The 19,616-nt window shown below is 39.5% G+C and overlaps 2 protein-coding genes across 2 annotated transcripts in view; one reads left to right on the top strand and one right to left on the bottom strand.

Annotated features, from left to right (window-relative positions):
* The window catches only part of PSMD1 (proteasome (prosome, macropain) 26S subunit, non-ATPase, 1), a gene marked incomplete at its 5' end in the record, with an annotated part of 70,410 nt that overhangs the window by 22,583 nt on the left and 28,211 nt on the right, over nucleotides 1–19,616 (top strand). The gene's annotated exons all lie outside the window — the stretch shown is intronic.
* On the bottom strand, nucleotides 1,946–11,757 carry HTR2B (5-hydroxytryptamine (serotonin) receptor 2B, G protein-coupled). Its single transcript, XM_010135108.1, has 3 exons — nucleotides 11,448–11,757; nucleotides 5,116–5,316; nucleotides 1,946–3,078 (listed from the first exon to the last, which is right to left on the bottom strand). Exons 1-3 carry the CDS (start codon nucleotides 11,755–11,757, stop codon nucleotides 2,198–2,200), a joined length of 1,392 nt encoding a protein of 463 aa, XP_010133410.1. The 3' UTR covers nucleotides 1,946–2,197.

Raw genomic sequence — 19,616 nt, 5'->3', positions numbered from 1 at the left:
TGGAATGGGAAAATGTAACTTGTTGAAAGTGGATGATTACTGCCTGCTGCATGAACAGTTTCTGTTTCATCAGCATGGATTTATCTAAGTAGCGAGGGAGTTTTCAAAGATTACTGCTTCTTACTCTGGCTGCTGGGAAGTAATCCCTCAAGAATGGTGTTGCGTTCATCTGCCACTTGGTGTTACTCCTCACAAAAGCTGGTTCCTGCATTGCAAATGATGCTTTTAATTTTTTTTTTTTTTTACTGTAGTTACTCTGTGCGTGGATGTGATTGCACTTTTACCTGTTTCCAGAGTGCCTGTTTAGGTTGAATGAGATACTAGTCTGTGATGTTTTCAGCTAGGTACCTGAAAGTTTTGGAATTCTGGGATTTGTTTTGTTCCTACTCCTTGCCCCCTTGGGCTTCAAAGTAATTTAGGACTTTAGGGCTTTTGATTCTCAAATATTTTTAGATACAGGCATCTTTTACTGCTATTGCAATCCATCAATTCTGGCTTTTAACTACAGGATCCTCTTAAATTTTAATGAACGAAAGAAGAGTAAGAGCAGTTAGAGCTTTATTCTAACTTCAGTGCCTAGTGACTGTCACCAAAAAGGGGGAGGAAGGAGGCAACTTACTGTAAGTACCACAGAAGTATATTTAATACTTTCTCCTGGAACTCTCTGGCAGTTGTTACATTAGGCTCTGTTTTGAACTTTCTTATGTTTTAAATATGTATAAATGAATGTTGGGAGGACATGTTATCTTTAGTACTTTCTGTTCTGTGGATGAAAAAGCCTAAGCCTTTTGCTGTATGTAATTTTAGTGTGTAACTAGAGAGTTCTTAAAACATTAAAATGAAAGCAAAGCCCAAGCTGAAAATTTTACTATAAATGGAAACTATTGAAAAAAAAAAATGCTGAGCTGGCTGCTTACTGTAAGAACTCCAGTACTTTGGGGAAATCCAATTTCCCTTCCTGAAGAGAGATAGCTTGAAGCCGTCAGAAGCTCCTGATTTCCCAGATGGTAGATGTGGTGGCTTTTATGGGTTGTGAGGAGTGGTTACTTCCATGAATTTTGTGCTCTGATGGAAGGCTTGAACATGTTTGAGAGTGTGCAGTTTGGGACCTGTGATCTTATGCCATTAGTCCAAAGAAATTATTTTGAGGTAAGCTAAACTGTGACTGTGTGCAGCTCTAGGTAGCACTGTTGTCTCTGCTGACTCTTAAACTTTTGCTCTTATTTTCAAGTGAATCAGCTATTCTATCTGTTACTTTTCTACTTTGTGTGAACTACACTGGGAGAGGGAAGGCTTTCATTGAGGTCATAAATAAGGAAGTTTGTTCATATAAATTAAGGAGATTCAGGCACTGCCTGTCCTGTTTTACTTATGATCATTGATGTTTTATTGTCCTGTTTTGGTTAAATGCTCTAATTTTCTTAGTCTGAAAAGAACAAAGGGCTGTTTTCTGTGGTAAATCTGACAATACCAGCCTTATGTGTATGTGAGAGTAATGGAGACAAAAGTCATGTGGGTAAATTCATGCAGTAAAACCATGAAGGGATAATTTCAGCACATGGAATTTTTTCTCACCCTGCTAAGAACCAGTTTTACTGCTCGTGGAATGGGCACATAAACCTTTGGTCACTGGAGCAAGTGATTCTGCATGTGTTTATATGCATCCTCAGAGGAAAAAATAAAGCTCGTGCTTGGATAGGCAGTCCCAGCAGAGGAACGGCAGCGCAGTGAGCTTGTGTGCTGTGCTGTTCACACAGAGTAAAGGTGAATTTGAACTAAAACCAGCCAGCTTGTATCTGCCTGCTGGTTTTATCCTAGAGCATCAGCCTACAGAGGGTTCGGTCTTCTAGCCAGTGTGGATGCTAAATTAGTGTTTGCACAGAGATGCTGTTCCTGTAAAAGTGTACTTTGAAGAGAACTGAAGTCAGATACTCAAACTGATTTAGCTTTTATTTACTTTCCTCTTCCTGTAGGCCACAGTTCTGCATTAGTCATTTGTCATGGAATGAAGATGTGGTTGCCACCATGGGGTTGGGGTTAAAGTAGAGGAGGCGTTGGAGGAGAGGAATTAATATAAATTTATAAGATATTGCTTGCATAAATAACAGAAAACAATAGTATTTATACCCTCTTATAGCACAGTTACCTAGCATAATACATACAGTAATACAACGGTATGGACATGGCTGCCATTCCACTATACGTAGCTGACTTGTTCTTCTGTTTTATCAACTTCATTCTCTGTGAGCAGCAACGTATCCAGCAGAACGGCTGATGACTCTTGGATGGGTGAGCTCCTCAGCCTCATTGGGCTCTGGTACATAATGGGGTTAATACCATTTCTCATCCCGTGCATGACAAAGAGCTTGGAATTTTCTGCCACAGAGCTTCTGAAAGAGATCTTGCTGGAGCACTTCCGAAGGGCCTTGATAGTCTTTGTGGTCCGATAGTTGCAAGTGATATACCTGCTGAAAGCCTCCCTAAAAGTTTTGTTGAAGAGTGTATAGACAAGAGGGTTCACTCCTGAGGAAACGTATCCTATCCAAACAAATATCTCCATTAGCTTTTGAAAAACCTCCTTGCTGCAGGAGTTGCACAAAACCGAGCTTACATTTGTTATGAAGAATGGGCACCACATCAACAAGAAAAGAAAAAATACAATCCCCAGAACTTTTGACGCCCTTTGTTCATTGGTTATCGTTTGCATGGACTTCCTCCCAATCGTGGATGTTCTGCAGACGGACATGTCATTGGACAAAGTCTTGTCCTTTCTGGAGCCATTTACCATGGCCACCTTTTCTGGAGTGGAGGCAGGTGTTGTGTCACGCTGAAATACTGTGGACACTGTTGACCAAGTGAAGCGCTGAGGTGGCTTGTTGATCAAGTAGGCCTTCTTGCGTAGCACTTGAATTGTCAGGAAATAAGTGACAATCATGATAGTGAGGGGAATGAAGAATGCAGCCACCGATCCATACAGAATGAAGTCGTGAAAACGATCGGGCATCAGGACACACGTGATGTTTGTGGAGTTGCCATTTCCATCTTCAATGCCTCTGATAGGGATTGGAATAGCAATGCCTATGGGAGAAAAACCAAGTGTTTCAGCTTATGATAATCGCTTGCGTTCTCTTTTTGGAGCCTGACACCTTAGGATCTCTAAGGAAAGGTGGTTCCTGAGCTCTGCAGCAGACACAGGGTGATGAAAAGCATCACGTTGATAATTGGGCAAATAGTACTTTGTGAGACTTGGCAAGCTCAGCTTTAACAGGTTGCACTCTCTAAGGAGACTGGGGCTAACCCTCAGCGACTGAGGAAGCCGTATAAAGTTGCCAACTTCTCAAGGGTAAAACGCATGAATTACTTTGACTCCAGTTTTTAGAATTAGTGTGGCTTTTCCGCCAGTGAAATGTGTCTCCCTAATGACAGCTGCTGCCTTTTTTTTTTTTTTTTTTTTGCCGGTGTAACCTTTGCACTTTTTGAAGGGCAGTTCTGTAAATACATAAAACTTGCCTTTCCCTCTTATCTTGACCACATCAAGTGACTGGACACAGAGAGCTGATTTTTTTTCACCCTGCTTGACTCTTCCATATATACAAGTAGTTAAATAGTTGCCAGAATTACGCAGTGTGTGTTTGAGATGGATTTGTTGTTTAAAGTTTCTTTCGTATTTAAGAGTGTTTAAATGTGGCTGAGCTAGCTCTGTAATTCACCACCCGTTTAAAAAAAATGTTAGCAGTCTTGTCTTAAATGAATTTTTTATAACTGCCGAATTACAGTTGGCAATTCATTTGCCAGCAGTCTGACATTACAACAAAAACAACAGGTTCCTTGCTGTCTGGTGAGGGTTATTTGTGCTGTTTCCTGATACCACTTAATGAGGTCTAGGGATTTAATGTATTCTTTTGCTACTCTGCTTATGGAGTTGGTTGAAGGGAGCAAGAGCAAAACGGTTTACCCTTCAGCCCCTTGGTTACTTTCTTAATAGGAGGCACACTTTCAGATACAGCAGACATTCAAACTGAGGACTGAACCAAATTAACCTTTGATTTGGAGAACCCTGGCTCAGCTGCAGAGTACTTTTGTGTTAGATAAAAAAAGAAATGAAAAAGTACAACACTGATTAATAGCAGTAAATCAGGCATCAAAAGGTCAGTTTGTGTCTTGTCATGCTAACGGTTTCATTCTTTCGTGATAAAATAGAGATTGCATCTTTTCTCCTGTCATCACAGCTCTTCCAGAACTGTTTTTCAAGTTGGAATTTTTGAGTTTAGGCATGTACACCTTGGCCAAAAAGGTGCAAATACCCATTCTCCTATGCATCCTTGCCCTTAATAATCCAGGATAATTTTGTTCCTTCTCTTGCATACAGCACTATGCCTATGGCTGCCTGCAGTGCTCATTAACTTATTTGAATTACATTACCTCCTTAGCTCATTTAACAGATTTATTTTTTTAAGCATTAAAGACAGATGAGGTGCCATATGTGCATCACAAAGGTGCTGATACCACGAAAGCTTATACACTGACATTGGCTATATGAACTGTTCCAGGTTTGGGATTTTTTTTTTTTGTTTATTTAGAAATTAGCCTTTCTATATGCTATATTGCCAGTGCATCTCAGTTTTCAGTGTGAATGTTACCAGCCATTCATTTATCTTTCAATCTTTGATGTAAGTAATTAACTTTTTTTAACTTGATTCATGGGAGAATGGTAAGGCACAGGTTTTAACAGCATGTACTCAAGGCTTAAAATTGTATTTTGGACAGAATACAGAATATGCTATCACAGGAACGTGAAATCTTGCTTTCCCAAGAGATATGCTCTGCATGCAGATACTTGTCTTCTCATTTTTGGGCTTGTAGGACCATGAAGAAGAGTGATGATTATCCCTGCTCAATCCTTACCCTTCCTGGTGAGCCTGATAAGGAGCAGCAGTTCAGGCAGATTTTTATGATGTAACTAGGTATGATGCAGGAGGTGAACTTGGGCCAGCCCAGGTCTTAGGGTCTGCTAATCAGTAGTACTTGGCCAAATTTTCCATGTTGCCCAGTTTTCATCTGTTGTTTTGGACATGAAAAACTTCTACATTCCTTTTCAGTTGGAGTTTCACGTACCTATTGAAATGAGCCAAACCACGATGATTTTGATGATTGTTGTAGCCCATGAATTGTACTGACTAGCCTGGATTGGCTTTTTAATTGCAATATAGCGGTCTAGTGAGATGGCACAGAGGTGCATGATGGAAGCTGTGGAAAAGAGGACATCAAGGAACAGCCAGATAGGACACAAGGCAGTTGGCAAAGGCCAGGCATTGTCTGAAAGAGAACAGAAAACTCATTAGAATCTAAGCTGTTGGAGAGGTTTCAGTGTGTGTTTTTTCCTTCCCTTGGCATCAGTACTTTTGAGAAGTTCCTAACGCTACAGGAGCTGAGCTTTGCTGCTGCCTCAGAGCATTCTGACTTAGGTTTTAGTTAGCTCCTAACTGGCATGGTTGCTGCCATCGTACTGATCAGCCTTTCCTTGTCTTTTGTCCTTTCCCCATGATAAGCTCTTCGCGGCAGGGACTCTGGATAAAGTGTTTTTTAAAAATGGGCTGTGACTGTGCTTGGGCCTTGCCCCTGCTGTTAAATGATTATCTTCTGCTGTCTCCTTGGTAGTCCTGTGATTCAATGTTGCATTAAATGGAGGAGATAATGGGTCGTAACCAATTAGTAGTCACTGCAGAACCATGCTTGAATCTTTGTAGTGATCTTGAAGAATCTAGTTCATACAGTTTTAGAAAGAGTTCACTGTGTCACTTGACCGGATGCAGTTGAGCAGTGAAGTGGCAAAGCAGGACTCTTCTGTCTCAGTAAAGATTTTATAAAAATTGAAGGGCTTTCATGTGTGATTTTTGTTTGTTTTGTGTTTTATTAGGAGCAGTGACTTGGATTTTAAGTCTGGCATCCTGTTTCTTATGTAGTTCTCTGTCTTTAATGTTAATCTTTATTGCGAGCATAGGATCTGTCAGCTGCATTGTGTTCAAGATAAAGGGTTTGTGTTCAGCTTTTGGACAGGCTCGTATTTTTGAGAGCTGGGTCTCCCCTATCAATGTTTACAATACCAAACCAAATTAACTTTAGTGAAACTGATTTTTTTTTTTCTTAACTGCTTTATTTTCACTCACAAATTGCATCGTACTCCTGTGTTAGCAGTGGTGTGTGTCTGTAAGAATGTTCTGTAGTCCTAAGGAAGAATGTGTGAGCAGAGTTTTTTTCTATTTCTAATGGTGGAAGTTGATCTGCTAAATATATTATCCTTCCTTACAAAATTCAGCTGTACTCACTAGGCACATAAATACTATTGCCAGAGAAATCAGTTCTTTAAATGCCGATTAAGAAAAAAAAAAACCTTCTAACAAATCACATTGATTGATTTGAATCTTCTTGCTCAGAATAGATAGGTCTGTATGCTGAGAATGCCAAAAGAGCTGGACTGTTGTAATGCCCAGTCTTATCAATGTGGTAATGTTGCAGTCATTTGAGATTAAAGCAGGTTTTTTTCATAATGTGACTGGTAGATGGAAATCAGAATGGTGCTGCCTTGACCTGAATTACAGGAAAATTTGATAAAGTCAGACATAGCACATACTTGTCTGCACTCTTACCTAGGTTGGGAAATCTCAATGGATGCATCGGCAGGGCTGGGTGGAGCCCTGAACCTCACCTCACCCATCCCCAAAGCAGTGGACTCCAGGTGAGGGTGATGTGGGCAGTGAGGCAGGAGGGAAGGACGTGTCTGTTTTCAAATTATTAACCAATAAATTTTAGTATCTAGCTGCATATTTCCTAAAATAGATATGATTGAAATTAGTCTTCAAAAAGCTTCTTTCAGGCGGTTATGAGAATGTTGTAATTAGTGTATTATGAAATGCTTATTTGCATTTAATTTTTCTATCTACACTTTCAGCTGTCAGTAAGGTATGGTGCCTTTCTGAAGGAAAAAAAAGAAGAGAAACCAAAATGTCTTGTGGCTCATGTAACCAGCTGTGGACCAAAAAAAAAAAAAGGCAGAAAAATACAGTTAAAAGAAATAATTTATTTGATAGGATTTAGATAAAAAGACTCCTTTTGATTCTGTGATGAAGGATTAGTTGAGATAAAATGTGAAAAACGGAAAGTGTATTCTGCATCTTGCAGGATGGCAGATAACACAGCTGGATTTCAAGTGAGCAGCTAGTACTTCTGTTGGAGAGTACTTATGTGCGGCTCCCTGGATTAGAACTGCTTTGCTTTCTGGAGAATTGCAATGTGATAAATTCTTTCCGTTTATAGTTAATTTACTCTTTGCAGAAGAAAACCCTGAAGTATTTTGCAACAAAAAACTCTTTTAACTATAGATGCATTTAAACAGCTATCTGATATAAAGCGACTTTGCATGTTTTTAGGAGTTGTAAGAACTTTTGTTCATTGATAAGTGCAACCAAACAGAGGGAACTTTGACTTAATTTTTGTCTTGTTTTGAACTGGATGCAGAAGGCAGTAAGTTTGTGATTATAGCATTATGTTCTATCATATTTGTGTGTATGAGATAATGGTTTTTATCCAAACAAAACCAGAGTAGACTTTAAATACAGTAGCTGGTAAGAACTGAAGAATATGCTTATTATTTAAACAAAACTAATATTATGAAACTGATACCTTAAAGTCAAGTAGTTGTCTAGGCTTCATTCTGTGGAGTATTTTGCTTTCACGTGTTTTGATTTGTTGGATACACCTGTGTTAGAAACTCTGTGCCTAGTATTTGAGAGACTGCTCTTGTAAGATGAGCTTTTACCACAACTGTCTACCCTTGATTAATCTTTATTTAAGATAAGCTTTATTTATAGGAAATACCGTGGAAATCTGTCGTCCTTAAAACAAAGTACAGTAAAGAAGAGCTGCTCTTGCCATCAGCCAAAAGGTTTTTTGAAAGCTTGGGAGAAGACACTGCTTGTGTGTAAGCATGATTAAGAGAGGTCTTGAGATAGACTCATAAGCTGTTTGTTCTTGTCTGTAAGGGCTGCTGAAATGTGTTGCCTATAGAGGATTTTGTTGCTGTTAGATAATGATGCTTTTACTGAGGTGGAAATTGGGTATTTTTAATCACTAGCTGACTTAAGCCTAGGCTTCAGTCTTCAAACTGGGGTGTACCTGCATGTGTGGTCTTCACCATCGTGCCAGGATTGAGCTTCGTGGCTGCACAGGCCTGGCATTTCCAGGCACTATCTCGCCATTTCACCCCTGGGGCTGCTTGCCTTTATTTCTCTGGTGCAGTTGCAGCTTCAATAGTAGTTGTTCACTCTCATGTAGGTTTTTTAATTTAGCCAGTGTAATTTTTTTTTTTTTTTTTTTAATTAGAGTTGCTTTGTGAGGAATAAACCTTTGTTTTCTTATCTATAGATTTGAGGTTTTGGAAAGTAGCCCTCAATTGAATCAGTTTTCTCTGGTAGTTTGCACAAGCAAGAAAGGAGGATTTGCTGTGGTTCGTTATCAGTAATGGGAAAAGATTAAGACAGTGATTACTTGTGATAGATTTTGAAAATAAAGGTTTGCAGCCTAGTACAATCGGCATTACCTTCTGATTTTTAAGTGGGCAAATACCAGGAATAGAGAATATATTTTTAAAAGATGGTATGTGCACTGTCTCCAAATAGCTGATTGCCCACTGAGCCGTGGATAACAGACTTCTTCCTGCCGCAGGCTTTGCGAATGAGAGGATACCTCAAGTTTATTTGTGAATTTCACTAGCTGATGAATGGCAATGTTTTCGCTTTCCTTCAGAAGCTGAGTGTTAGAAATTTGGTAACACTTTTAAAAGCTGGATTTCAGAGAATGCAATTATTTCCTAAAATGTCCTCCTCTTTCCAGAAGAAATGAGAAAAATTTAGCAAGCAATAAAAGCAGTGAACTGTTTGAATATTCTGACGCTCACTCCTATATTAATCCTGCAGTGTATATTTGCACCAGAGTACATCTTGGTCACTCTGCTGAGAATAAATAATCTGCTGCTTATGGTATTACACCTGCGAGTGAGTTACACATTGATTGTTTTTTAAGAGGGGCAGCTCTTTATTACAGAGACAGTCTCTTTCTGACAGTTTTTCTGAGAGGGTAGAGTCAGGGCATGGAGCCAATATCTGTAGCAGGTTTGGAATTTGGACACTCTGTGACACATTCATTTTCACAGTCAGGGTCATTTCATGTGACTGCACTTTACTTCTCACCTCTTCCTTCAAATATTGTCCACATAATTAGATATCAGTCCCAAATCAGAATCATAATATTAGTATTCTGTATCTAGAAGCTGCACCTAGCGATTTCATTATTATGGCAACATTCCTGTGTGGAAGTGCCAGGAGGCTGGATTTAATTTGCTCTCGGGCTCTCAATGATTATTCTGTGTTCGAGTAGTTATCTGGCTAATGTAGCTTCAAGATTTAGACTTGTTACGTATTTAAATGTCTGTTCTATCTTCATTCCAGTAACTCCTCATGTTTCACTCATGCTTTGAACTTCTGTAAACACCTCAGCATCTTCTCCCAGTCGGTGAAAGGCAAAGCAGTTTTTTTGGTTGGCTGCCAAGGAGAGACTTGTATGCAAGAAATTTCAGTCTTAACCACTGCTATGCGAAAGGCTGGTCACAGTAGTAGTTAACTAGAACTAGTTTTGCGGCTTTCTTGTAAATTTCCTGCAACTTGAAAGATGCTTTCGTTTGAAAGATGCTTTTTGTTAAGATTCCTAGCAGGCTTTAAACTGTTGTAACCAGGGTTTAGCACCAGATTAATGAGAGATTAAGGAGCAATATAGTCTCTCTATAAGGTTAAAAAGAACAGATTCTTCGTCTAGCAAAATGAAAATAATAAAATCCAAACTAAAAAACCTCTTATCACCACCAAAAAACAACTCCACAAAATTCAGAACTTGCCTTCCCTTTGAATTTATTGCTAGCCTAATACTTGTACTTTTAATGGCTAGTAGTTTGGGGTTTTTTTGACTAATGAGGCCTTTGGCAGGAACTAAGCAGTTACAGTGTCTGTGTGTAAGTAGGTATATACATATCTGTTTCTTGCCCTACACAACATACATAACTTACCCAAAGTTTTTATAAGTGACTGTGTATTTTTCAACTGTCCTGGTCATCTATGTTCATTTTTCTTTTTAGAAACTGTTGCTTGAAAAAGGACTGTTTTATGATCTCAAAACTGAATTCTCACGTCCAATTCATACTTCTGTTTAGGGTGAAATAGTCTGTAATATACAGAAATTCAGTCTCAAGGCATTTAGTGAATAAACATATGTTAATAAAGTGATACCAGACTTCTACAGCAAAGAAAGGCCTTTCTGAAATAAAGTTTATGAATGTGTTTGGTTGTTGCTCAGGCAACTCTTGGAGATCTAGCATAAGAAAAATGAACTCCTGCAGCCTTTTATTATCTAGGGGCCAGTGGTACCTATACCTTAAAGATATTGTGTAAATCTCTAAGTTTATTGAAAAACCTGTCTTTTTTTTTTCTCCCCCTATTTGTATGTTATGAGAATAGAGCATTTAAACTGTATTCTAAATGAAACTTTAGGAGCAAAAAGAGACTTTCCCATGGAGCTGCCTCAGATTAGTTGTCAAAAGCAGTATCTGAAATAAAACTTGGCATGAGAGAATATGAAAAGGTTATGCTTGTTCTGTAATGACTAACCAGAAAGAAAATGTCATGCCCAACGTGTGTTTGTGTAAACAAACAAACCTATTTTATTCTGTATAAAGCAGATGAAGTGGTAATTCTCAGATTCATGGAGATTGAGGATAGATGGATTGAGGCTTTCTTGGCTTGACAGTTAATTCTTTGGGATACTTCACGAACCTGCTGCTTTCCCCAGGGTGGGAAAAAACAGGTTTCTCTGAAACTGGTATTAGTAGGGTTTTCATGTCACTGGTGGTGCCAGGGACCATCTCTGACTGCTCATGGAGCTTGGAGTCAGTACTAAGGTAAAATCAAGTGCCTGATCCTAGAAAGTTCGAAACCTATTCAGGGTACTGAACAGATACCTAATCTTCATTTCACATTTAAGAGAAAACTGCCTGCCATTAGTGTAATATCCAATAGAATGGATACCAGCCTTATGCTGCTGTTAAAAATAATATTACACTGTACAAAATTTAATTTCCCACGTCCAGCTCCAATTTAGTATCAGTTCTAAGTCTCAGGTGATTTTTTGAATGGTTTATTTCAAAGGAAGGAATATCCACAGGGGGTAGACTTCCCATAAAGATACTAAACTTTATCAAGGTGAGAGGGAGAGAAGATTTAGCAGCCCTCACTCACAGTGATTTTTCAACTTGTGATGGTAGAGAGCAAACATTTTCTGTTTCAATTAGATCTCCCCAAATTGTACCCCATACACTAGTCAGCTGAAACATGCACTGTACTTACCAAATAATATTATGAGAAGGGCAATTGGCATCACAAACAGACCCACGAGCAAATCTGCCACCGCCAAGGACGTCAAAAAGTAGTTGGTAGCGTATTGCAACTTTTTCTCCAGAGACACCGCCAGTATGACAAGTATGTTTCCCCCGATGGTGGGGATTATTACCAGGAGGATTAGTAAAGCTGCCCAGCGCACCTTGTTTCCTTGTTCGTCGCTTGGATAGTCCTGCTTGGCTTCTGCTGTTACTGAGAGAGGTGACAAAGATCCGTTGCCAACTCCAGACCTGTTCAAGAATTGTAAAGGGTAGGACATTTTTGTGTCCAGCAGGATGTATTCAGGAGCTGTGTTTTACACAGGAATTGTGTATGGTGTAAAAGTTCACTGTTCCTCTCTGGTCCAGGATGGTCCTGAAGAAGGGCCAGCATGGTCAGTATGGTAAACTGGTCATCTGCTATTTTGAGATACTGTAACCATGCCCGAGCTGGTATCCAGTTTTTATATCCTGTGCCTTGTGGGCGCAGTGGGGTCTTAAAAATTAGAGTCTTGTCTTGTGTCCATCTCTGGTTGGTAGAGTTCAGTGGTCTGGTCTCTCCCTTTATAGTGAGGTTCAGGTTTCAGAAGATGATAGGAATACACAATTCAGTAGCTGTGAAAAGTAAGCAGTGCATTAGCTTCCTTTTTATGTTTTCTTTCTGCAGCAGTAAACAGTGATAGATGAATTTGGATGCCAAACAGTTCCCTTTAGATTCAGCGTATGCAGATTTGCTCTTTGTAAGTACGGACTGATGCAAAGGCAGATGCTCGCGTTGTGTGTGTGCAACCCCTCCTCTCCCGAGTGTCTAGTCTCCCGCAGCGTGTGCGTAGGCAGGCAGCAGTTCCCATATTTCCCCTTACTAAGAATCCTATTTCTCTACAGACGGTCACCCCAAAAATATCTCCAGAAATGATGTATGAGGTTTCTGTTTTACTGTCTGCAGTTCCTAATTTATCAGGTGAGGGTCAGGAAGCTGTAGACAATAAAACACTGGTGGCGGTCTCAAGGGGACGGTAAAGATTTATGGAACTGAGACATCTAAATTTACCCATTACTTGGAGGGACGGTTACTAAACCACTTGTTTTTGTAATCTAAGCACAGCCTTTTCTCTCCCTCTTTCTCTCTCAACTCTCCTCAAGACTTAATGCTTACATTTCCCCCTTCAAGCAGAGACAAAATCAGCTGTCACAGTGTTAAGCTGAATGAACGAATGTTACTGAGATGATTTGACATGTTACAGTTTTCAGGTGAAGAAAGCCTTACCTCTTCCTTCTTGCATTTTAGTAGAGTCCGCTTTGCATCCAGGAAGGTCCTTTGTAATTTTCTTTCTCATCACATGGTGGCTTTTAATATAAGATTTCTCACTACTTTCTGCAAAACAAGTTTTCATTTGGATTTGATTTTTATAATTTTTCTGAAGTTTGTCTCTGTATGCTTTTATTTAGCACTTACATTTCTTCTAACAGCAAGATTAAGATTTTCTCTTTTTGGAAAACTGTACTTCTTGCCCAGGTATTTTCTTCAACTCTTGAATGGAGGAGAAGAATAGTTCTTGCTATATTTAAAAAAGACAGAAATAAGGTTGTGTTCTTTCTCTGCCGTCATTTCTCTCCCATTCTTCTGATGATTTTACTGAAGTGATTAGCAGGGTCTGTGCGCAGTTTTCTCTTTGTTCATTAGGAAAGCTCGCAGTCTGCTGCTCCCCTTGTTTGTTGATTGACTCATTCCAGTGTATCCAGCTCCAGTGCTTGTTAAGCAGGGAAGTAAATGAGTGGGGGTTTGGCTGGCAAAGAGCCAGAGCGGGTTAATTGTTTCAGTGCTCCAGTGCTGTAACGTGTGCTCCTCGTAGCTGTACCAAGATGTGCAGATCCTGAAAACCACCCTTCACGCTACAGTACCGTAACTATATGCACCGTAGCGTGTGTGTGCCTGTATGCTCGATCGCTTTCTGGACAGAGGCACAGTTAACCCTAAAAAGTTCTGCTGCTCTGTAAACTCTCTGGTTTTGGGGTTTTTTTTCCTTGACTGGTTTTGTAAAAGTATTGCCTAGCACACTCTTCTAAGCGTGTGCACTGTTACTTTAAATCTTTCTTTGTGCAGCTGCTTTTTATTATCGTGAGTGTTCCCTTTTGTTACCTTCCAACTTCCAGTCAGATGTGTGTATGGTCTCTAACATCATCTTATAGTTCTGTATTAAGATGGAAATGGAGTTCCCTTCCAAGGACACTAGCAGAACAAGTGTGTAATAGAGTCCTTGTCTTTAAGACCAGGAGAGACCATGAGATCACAGTCTGACCACCTGTATGGCACTGGCCATTACATTCCATGAATTGCTAGTGCTCACCAGCCTTGAGCTAGGAATCAGCTCTTCAATGAACTCTGAATAAATTTCTATTTATTTTAAAAAATAGTTTGAAAAAGTGTTCATATCTTTAGGATACAGCTACTCTGGGGCCAAAGAGAGAAAGATGCTGCCAGAACTTAATAGAAATATTTGACTTGCAGTGTGTTCAGATCATACACTAGAACTTCCAGCAAAGTAGTTTTTACTTGTTTGTTATTTTTCCAAAGGAAACCTTGGGTGAGGTTCCATGCTGTATTTGCTTCCAATTGACTTTTGATGTCTTAATTCCTCAGAAAAGTATATCTTAGGAAATAAAGATTATCTAGCTATGGTAATACTGTTTCCTTATCTGACCACCTCCCCATTGTTACCCCTGATAGTAGTGAGAGAGTAGAGCACATGAAAACATTCAAAAAGCAAAAATCAGAGACAGAAGAACAATGCTAATGAGCATTTGGATTCAGTTTTTCTTAAGCTCAACTATGTCTAATCAACTTCTCGTTTATTTTTTAAATCTTAAAGGCTGTCTTGGCATTAATCTAACTGAACTTGAAGTCTTCACCAAGATTTCTGTTGGATTAATCACAGCCAGTGTTCACTCTTTCTGATTGTACAGATGAAGCTGTTTTCCTTCATCATTGACACTTGAGTTAACTTTCCCCCCTATTGAAAGGTGGCTGGAATTATTACTGCTTTCTGGAGATGCAGCTATTGGCAGCATGTCTGCATCATAAATGGAAAAAAAACCCCCACATTCTGGAGCAAAACTGAAGTGTAGTAAAAGATAGATTAATTTCTTAACTTCATGATCTCCTTGTGGGTGTATGTCATGTGCAAATCTTCATGTCACATCTCTGAATTTAAAGAACAGAATTAAACCCTCTGGAGGAAAAAATAGACAGTGCATCTATCAGAACCATCTGCTGATCATCACTGTAAGTTACTGATCAAGCCTGTGTTGGAGCTCAATCATTGTCTTGAAAGAGGTTTATTCTTTTTTACTTTTCACACTCTCACAGCAGACACTATACCTCACCCTCAGTGTGGGGGATGTATCGGAGTTATAAAAGTGTAATTTTGTCAGCCGGAGTTCTGTATTACCTCTTCAAAAATTTTCTTCACAGATGTTAATGTTGGGGAAGCATCACTGTTGGTCACTGCAGTAAAGAGCTGTTTTGGTCAAAGTGAAAATCAAGCATTCCCACTTCTCTGGAATGCCTCAGTGGATGTTACAGTGTGATTTATGAGACAAAATCATCTCTTTAGTCACTAGAATGGCTAAATTAAATAAACTGGGAGGGAGGAGGCACCCTGATGAAGCACCAGCTGAAGACTGTACTGTTGCCTGCAGGTTGCTCTGATGAAATCTATATAAACACACTCATGCCTAATTGAAAAGGAAATTATTTTTTTCAATACAGGTGAAAACAGAATTTTAGGAACTCATAGAGGAGGATGATAAGAGTTCAGCTGCATGTAGGCTTATACAGTGTATATATGTACTTGTAGTACAATGTATATACAACGAATGCTTGGTGCATTGTTTCATTTCAGGTGGCTAGAAAACATACCTGCCTCTTGTGATGTTCTTTGAACTTTCCCAGGTTTGAATCATTTCTGAGAAACGCATCCTCCTGTTTTGCAGACCTGCAGCAGGTTCTTTGCTGTGTGCTTCTGGCCGGGCTCTTTGTGCCGCTGCCCTGCCCCCATGTCCAGTTTCTCCCCTCTGTTAATGAGTGTTTAAACCCTAAATCTTGCTAGTCCCCACTCCTGGTCCACCGTAATCAGAATACTTGAACCATGCATGGGTTATTATTTTTTTTTCCACCCCTTGCTGTTATTTCTGTTTTCAAGTTGCCAGTACTGTTTGATTTGAGCCTGCACTAAATGTGAGCTGAGGCTGGTGACTGTTCAGTCAGTGCTTATCCCTCTTGTTCATCTGCTGTGCCCGTTGGCAGCACTCAGCTTCAGGGGCCTCCTAGAAGTTCTCGTTCTTTAGCAGGTCTTGCTTAGGCAACCAGGAGGCATTTCAGAGAAAAACATTGTGGAGGAGGAGGCTGTCTTGCACATGAGATAGTTGCAGGAAATTCCTGGCACAGGAATAGCTCAGATCCTTTTCATTGACAGAGAAAGACACAGAGTTTACTCCCGTGCTCAGTCTGCACAGACATATGTCAGTTTGTTGCATTTTTCTCAACAGGTTTTCCATCTGCTGTGTTTTCCCCCCTTGCTACACGCCTCTGCTTCAGAAATTACTGCAAATTGTGCAGTTCGATATCTGCATTCCTCCTTTATTAACTCATTCATGGATGAAATGAAACTTCTGCTGAGCATTTCTTTTTCCTATCTGTCACTGCACTACCAAAACAACTTGTGGAAATAGCTCTGTATTAAATGATTAATTCATGTCCAATAGTTTAGAAAGTCATAAATATTTAGAATCTTTTGAAATATGACTGGGGTGGCTTAATGATGATTTTAAAAGTTGTATTTGACATTGTTCTTTAATTCTCTGACAATTCATTTTTCAATGATTTTGAAAGTCCCTAAATATTTAGATTAAAAAATAAGTGTATGTTAGTGATGCTTCAGACGCTTCCATTTTTAGTCTCAATTACAAGACCAGTGTGATGGTTTATTTTCAGTATTCTGTTTATTTACTTACTGATGCTGCCTTATACAGAGAATTTAATGTTTAAGTATTGCTAAAATATAAAGACAAATGGCAGTAGTCTCCTAACCTTTGAGATGTGCCGCTTACTGAATTGGAGATAAACTGTGCAAAGGTATTTGGATGTGATTCTGACTGAGTTGTGATCTAAAACTAAGTGGATTATGCTTCAAGATATGGTAATCCAAGTTTGAAATTTGTCTTGTGGTGGAGTGAATTGTTAAACAGAGTCGATAAACGTAACACTGTTCCTCAAGGAAGGCCGAAGCCTTCTAAGAATTACAGTATCTGCAGATGTTGCAGTTGTATTTACCTTCAGAAAAACACCCTGTTTTGGTTCCTTACAGATTCCTAATAATGCTGCTGTAAGAAATGTTTTGTGGTGACAGGGAAACACATTTTCAGGGTTCTCCGCAAAGTGTGGAGAACCTTTCATGGTCAACATCATGGACTGAAAGGAAAACTGACCACCATTCCGTCTAGCTGATCTGGGTGGGCTCGTTCATGTTAGTCTGTATTAGTAACAGTCGATAGCCTGGGGTTTATTTTGAGAGTTTTTGTACTGAAGACTCAAGAAAATCTTACTTTCCTCTCTCCTTGGAAGTAATGGAGAATCTAAACCTTTCTTTGGTTTCTCAGGAATTCTCGGGCGCTTACAAGCTAAGCATCAGCTTTTATATAGAGAATATAACCTTTATATGTATATAAATGTGTCACTTATGTTTAATTATATCCAGGAGATGAACATCCCCAGGAATGAGATCTAAGTTGAGGCTAAGGCTAAGGTAATTGGGCAGGAGTTAGGCAGCTCCTTTGTGTTCTCTCTGGTTCTGGTTTCCGTGAAGGTTCAATATCCTTAGCTGCATCGGATGTTTGTTTCTGGTGGAGGTCATAAGAGCACCGAGTTGGTGAGTAAAACTAATAAAATGTTAGCTATTACATTTTGTTGAGAATTTCTTGTTACTGTCTTGCTACATCTTTATTTTTCTTCATGGCTTTGTTTATGACTTCTGAAACAAACCAGTTGAATCTTGGAGGAAGTCCTCCTTCTGCAGCCCATATTTCACAACAGTAAAACTTGTCCTGGTGTAGGATGGAAACAAAGCTGTCACTGACTACTGTGGTGAAGTCCTGTAGAGTAAACTTCTAGGCTTTTTTGGCTTCTTGATTCATTTAGTGTCCTAGTAGCAGAACAAAGTTTAACCTAGTTGTAATGTTGGTGGGTTTTTTTGTATATGGGTCTGGGTTCACTGACGTTTGTGTTTTAATGGCTTATGTAGGAGCAGCTGAGCAATTTTCAGATGAAAATGAAGGAAATAATCAGGACATTATTTTGTTGTCATTTTGCTGTTGTAGTAAAATGTAATTGCAAAAGCAAACTGCTTGAGCAAAACCAGTATTAGGAAAAAAGGAAGGAACCAGTGCAATAAAGATAATTTGGTTTTTAAAAATAGACATTGCATATCTTTCTAAGACAGCCCAGTTTGGAGACATGCCTTAGGCTTTAGCATAGGAATTTTTAGATGAAATGACTGGAAGACTATGGTATGTTGCTTCTGCCCTCAGAATATATTAAATATACTCTAGGTTTGGAGTTTTTACTCTGACTTTTAAGAGGAGGGGGGAAATGGTGTCTGGAGACGAGAATTCTGCCCACTAGATCTCCAGATATTATTTTGGTATTTCATGTGATGTTATATCCTGTGTTTAACTTGTAGAAACAGTAGATGTCCGTATTAGGACTGAGAGTAGCCTGCTGCTGAGTGTGACTTCTGATACACCATTTATCTTTTTTTGTACTGTTTTTGAATTTTCTCATACTCTTTGTTACTTTTTTCCTCCCCCATCAGAGGTTTTTACTCAATAACCACACTGACTCAGCCATCAGCACAACAGAGCCGGGGATGTTTCCAGCTGGGAACCAGAGGGGTGGACTTGGTGTGGTAACTTGTGTGGGGCTTGGTACGAGCGGGAACGTTCTCTGTCAGCAGCAGCACCAGCACTGCCCCACCACGGTGCTGACCGTCCAGGCAGCAGCTCCTGTGGCTGTGCTCTAAATGAAGGGTGAAAGCCTCGGTCCAGGGGGAGGAGAACGTGGCTGTGTTTTAAACGTATTCCCCAAGTGGGTTACCAGGTGGACGTCATGCCACGGGAGCACGATTGCAGCCTGTAACTGCTTATGAGGGCTTTTTAATTTTTCTTTTGATCACTTGACAGAATCATTTTGTGTTTTATGAATTTTATGAAGGGTGGGTTTGAGTTTATATGGGCTAATCTTGGGCTGTTGCCAAAGTGTACAGGACTTGGTAAAGCATCTCAGCAGTAAAGTGAGTAAAGCTTAAGCATTGATGCCAACAGTGCTTTTGTGTACTGAAGTCCTTTTCCGCTGATAAACATTTTTACAAGACTCTTTTGCTTCCTTAGACAATGTGTGGTTCTGCCATCTAGTTCTCTACTATGTGAGAAGACACTTCTCGAAAATTGCAGGGTTGAGAAGACTGCATTGCTAGGGAAAGTGGTGGGGCCCATTAAGTAGCTTTAACTCTCAGAATGGATTTGCAAAAGGCTCCTTGTTAAAATGTGTGACCATTTTATGGGTAGATTTGAGATAAAAGCACTTAAAATAATGGCCACGAGTAATATAAATCTGGCTAAGAATCCAATAATCGATTAGTGTGCATCAGTCCTGATATTATAATAAAAACAGTGTTGGAACTTGTGAGCCTGCAGACACAAAGATGAGTCCAAGTTAATGATTCCATGAAGTCCAGCTTTCTGAACAGCAATTTAATGATTAATGCCTCAAAGTGCATAATCACATCTTTGCCAGAAGATGTTTTTCTCTTCTTTGGCTCACAGTCGACCTATTTAACATTTACGGAAGTAAAGCAAGCACAAAGGTGTTAAGAATTTTTGTGCAAGAGCTGAAGTCTTTTATGCAGCTGAATGCTTGGGCTCATTTGTTACAGGATTTGTGACTCCTGGTCTCGGCATCAGCTTGGTTTGTTTTGTTGTTTTTTTTTTTTTAAAAAAAACAATGTCAGCATCCAGGCTGTTAACTTGAGCAAGAGTCTGTCAGGTGTGTGCCTTTTAATTTATAATCTTCACTTCTGCTGCTTGT

This window comes from Buceros rhinoceros, unplaced genomic scaffold (genome assembly GCF_000710305.1).
Source record: "Buceros rhinoceros silvestris isolate BGI_N320 unplaced genomic scaffold, ASM71030v1 scaffold18324, whole genome shotgun sequence".
In the NCBI taxonomy this organism is placed as follows: domain Eukaryota; kingdom Metazoa; phylum Chordata; class Aves; order Bucerotiformes; family Bucerotidae; genus Buceros; species Buceros rhinoceros.
The sequence above is the reverse complement of the archived record's forward strand: the minus strand, read 5'-3'. Positions and strand labels throughout refer to the sequence as shown.

Coding starts and splice junctions, on each gene's coding strand:
- HTR2B (XM_010135108.1), bottom strand. CDS start 11,757: ATGTCCTACCCTTTACAATTCTTGAACAGGTCTGGAGTTGGCAACGGA. Junction 5,317..11,447: donor CCTTCTCATAATATTATTTG/GTAAGTACAGTG, acceptor GTTCTCTTTCAG/ACAATGCCTGGCCTTTGCCA. Junction 3,079..5,115: donor GGTTTGGCTCATTTCAATAG/GTACGTGAAACT, acceptor TTTCTCCCATAG/GCATTGCTATTCCAATCCCT.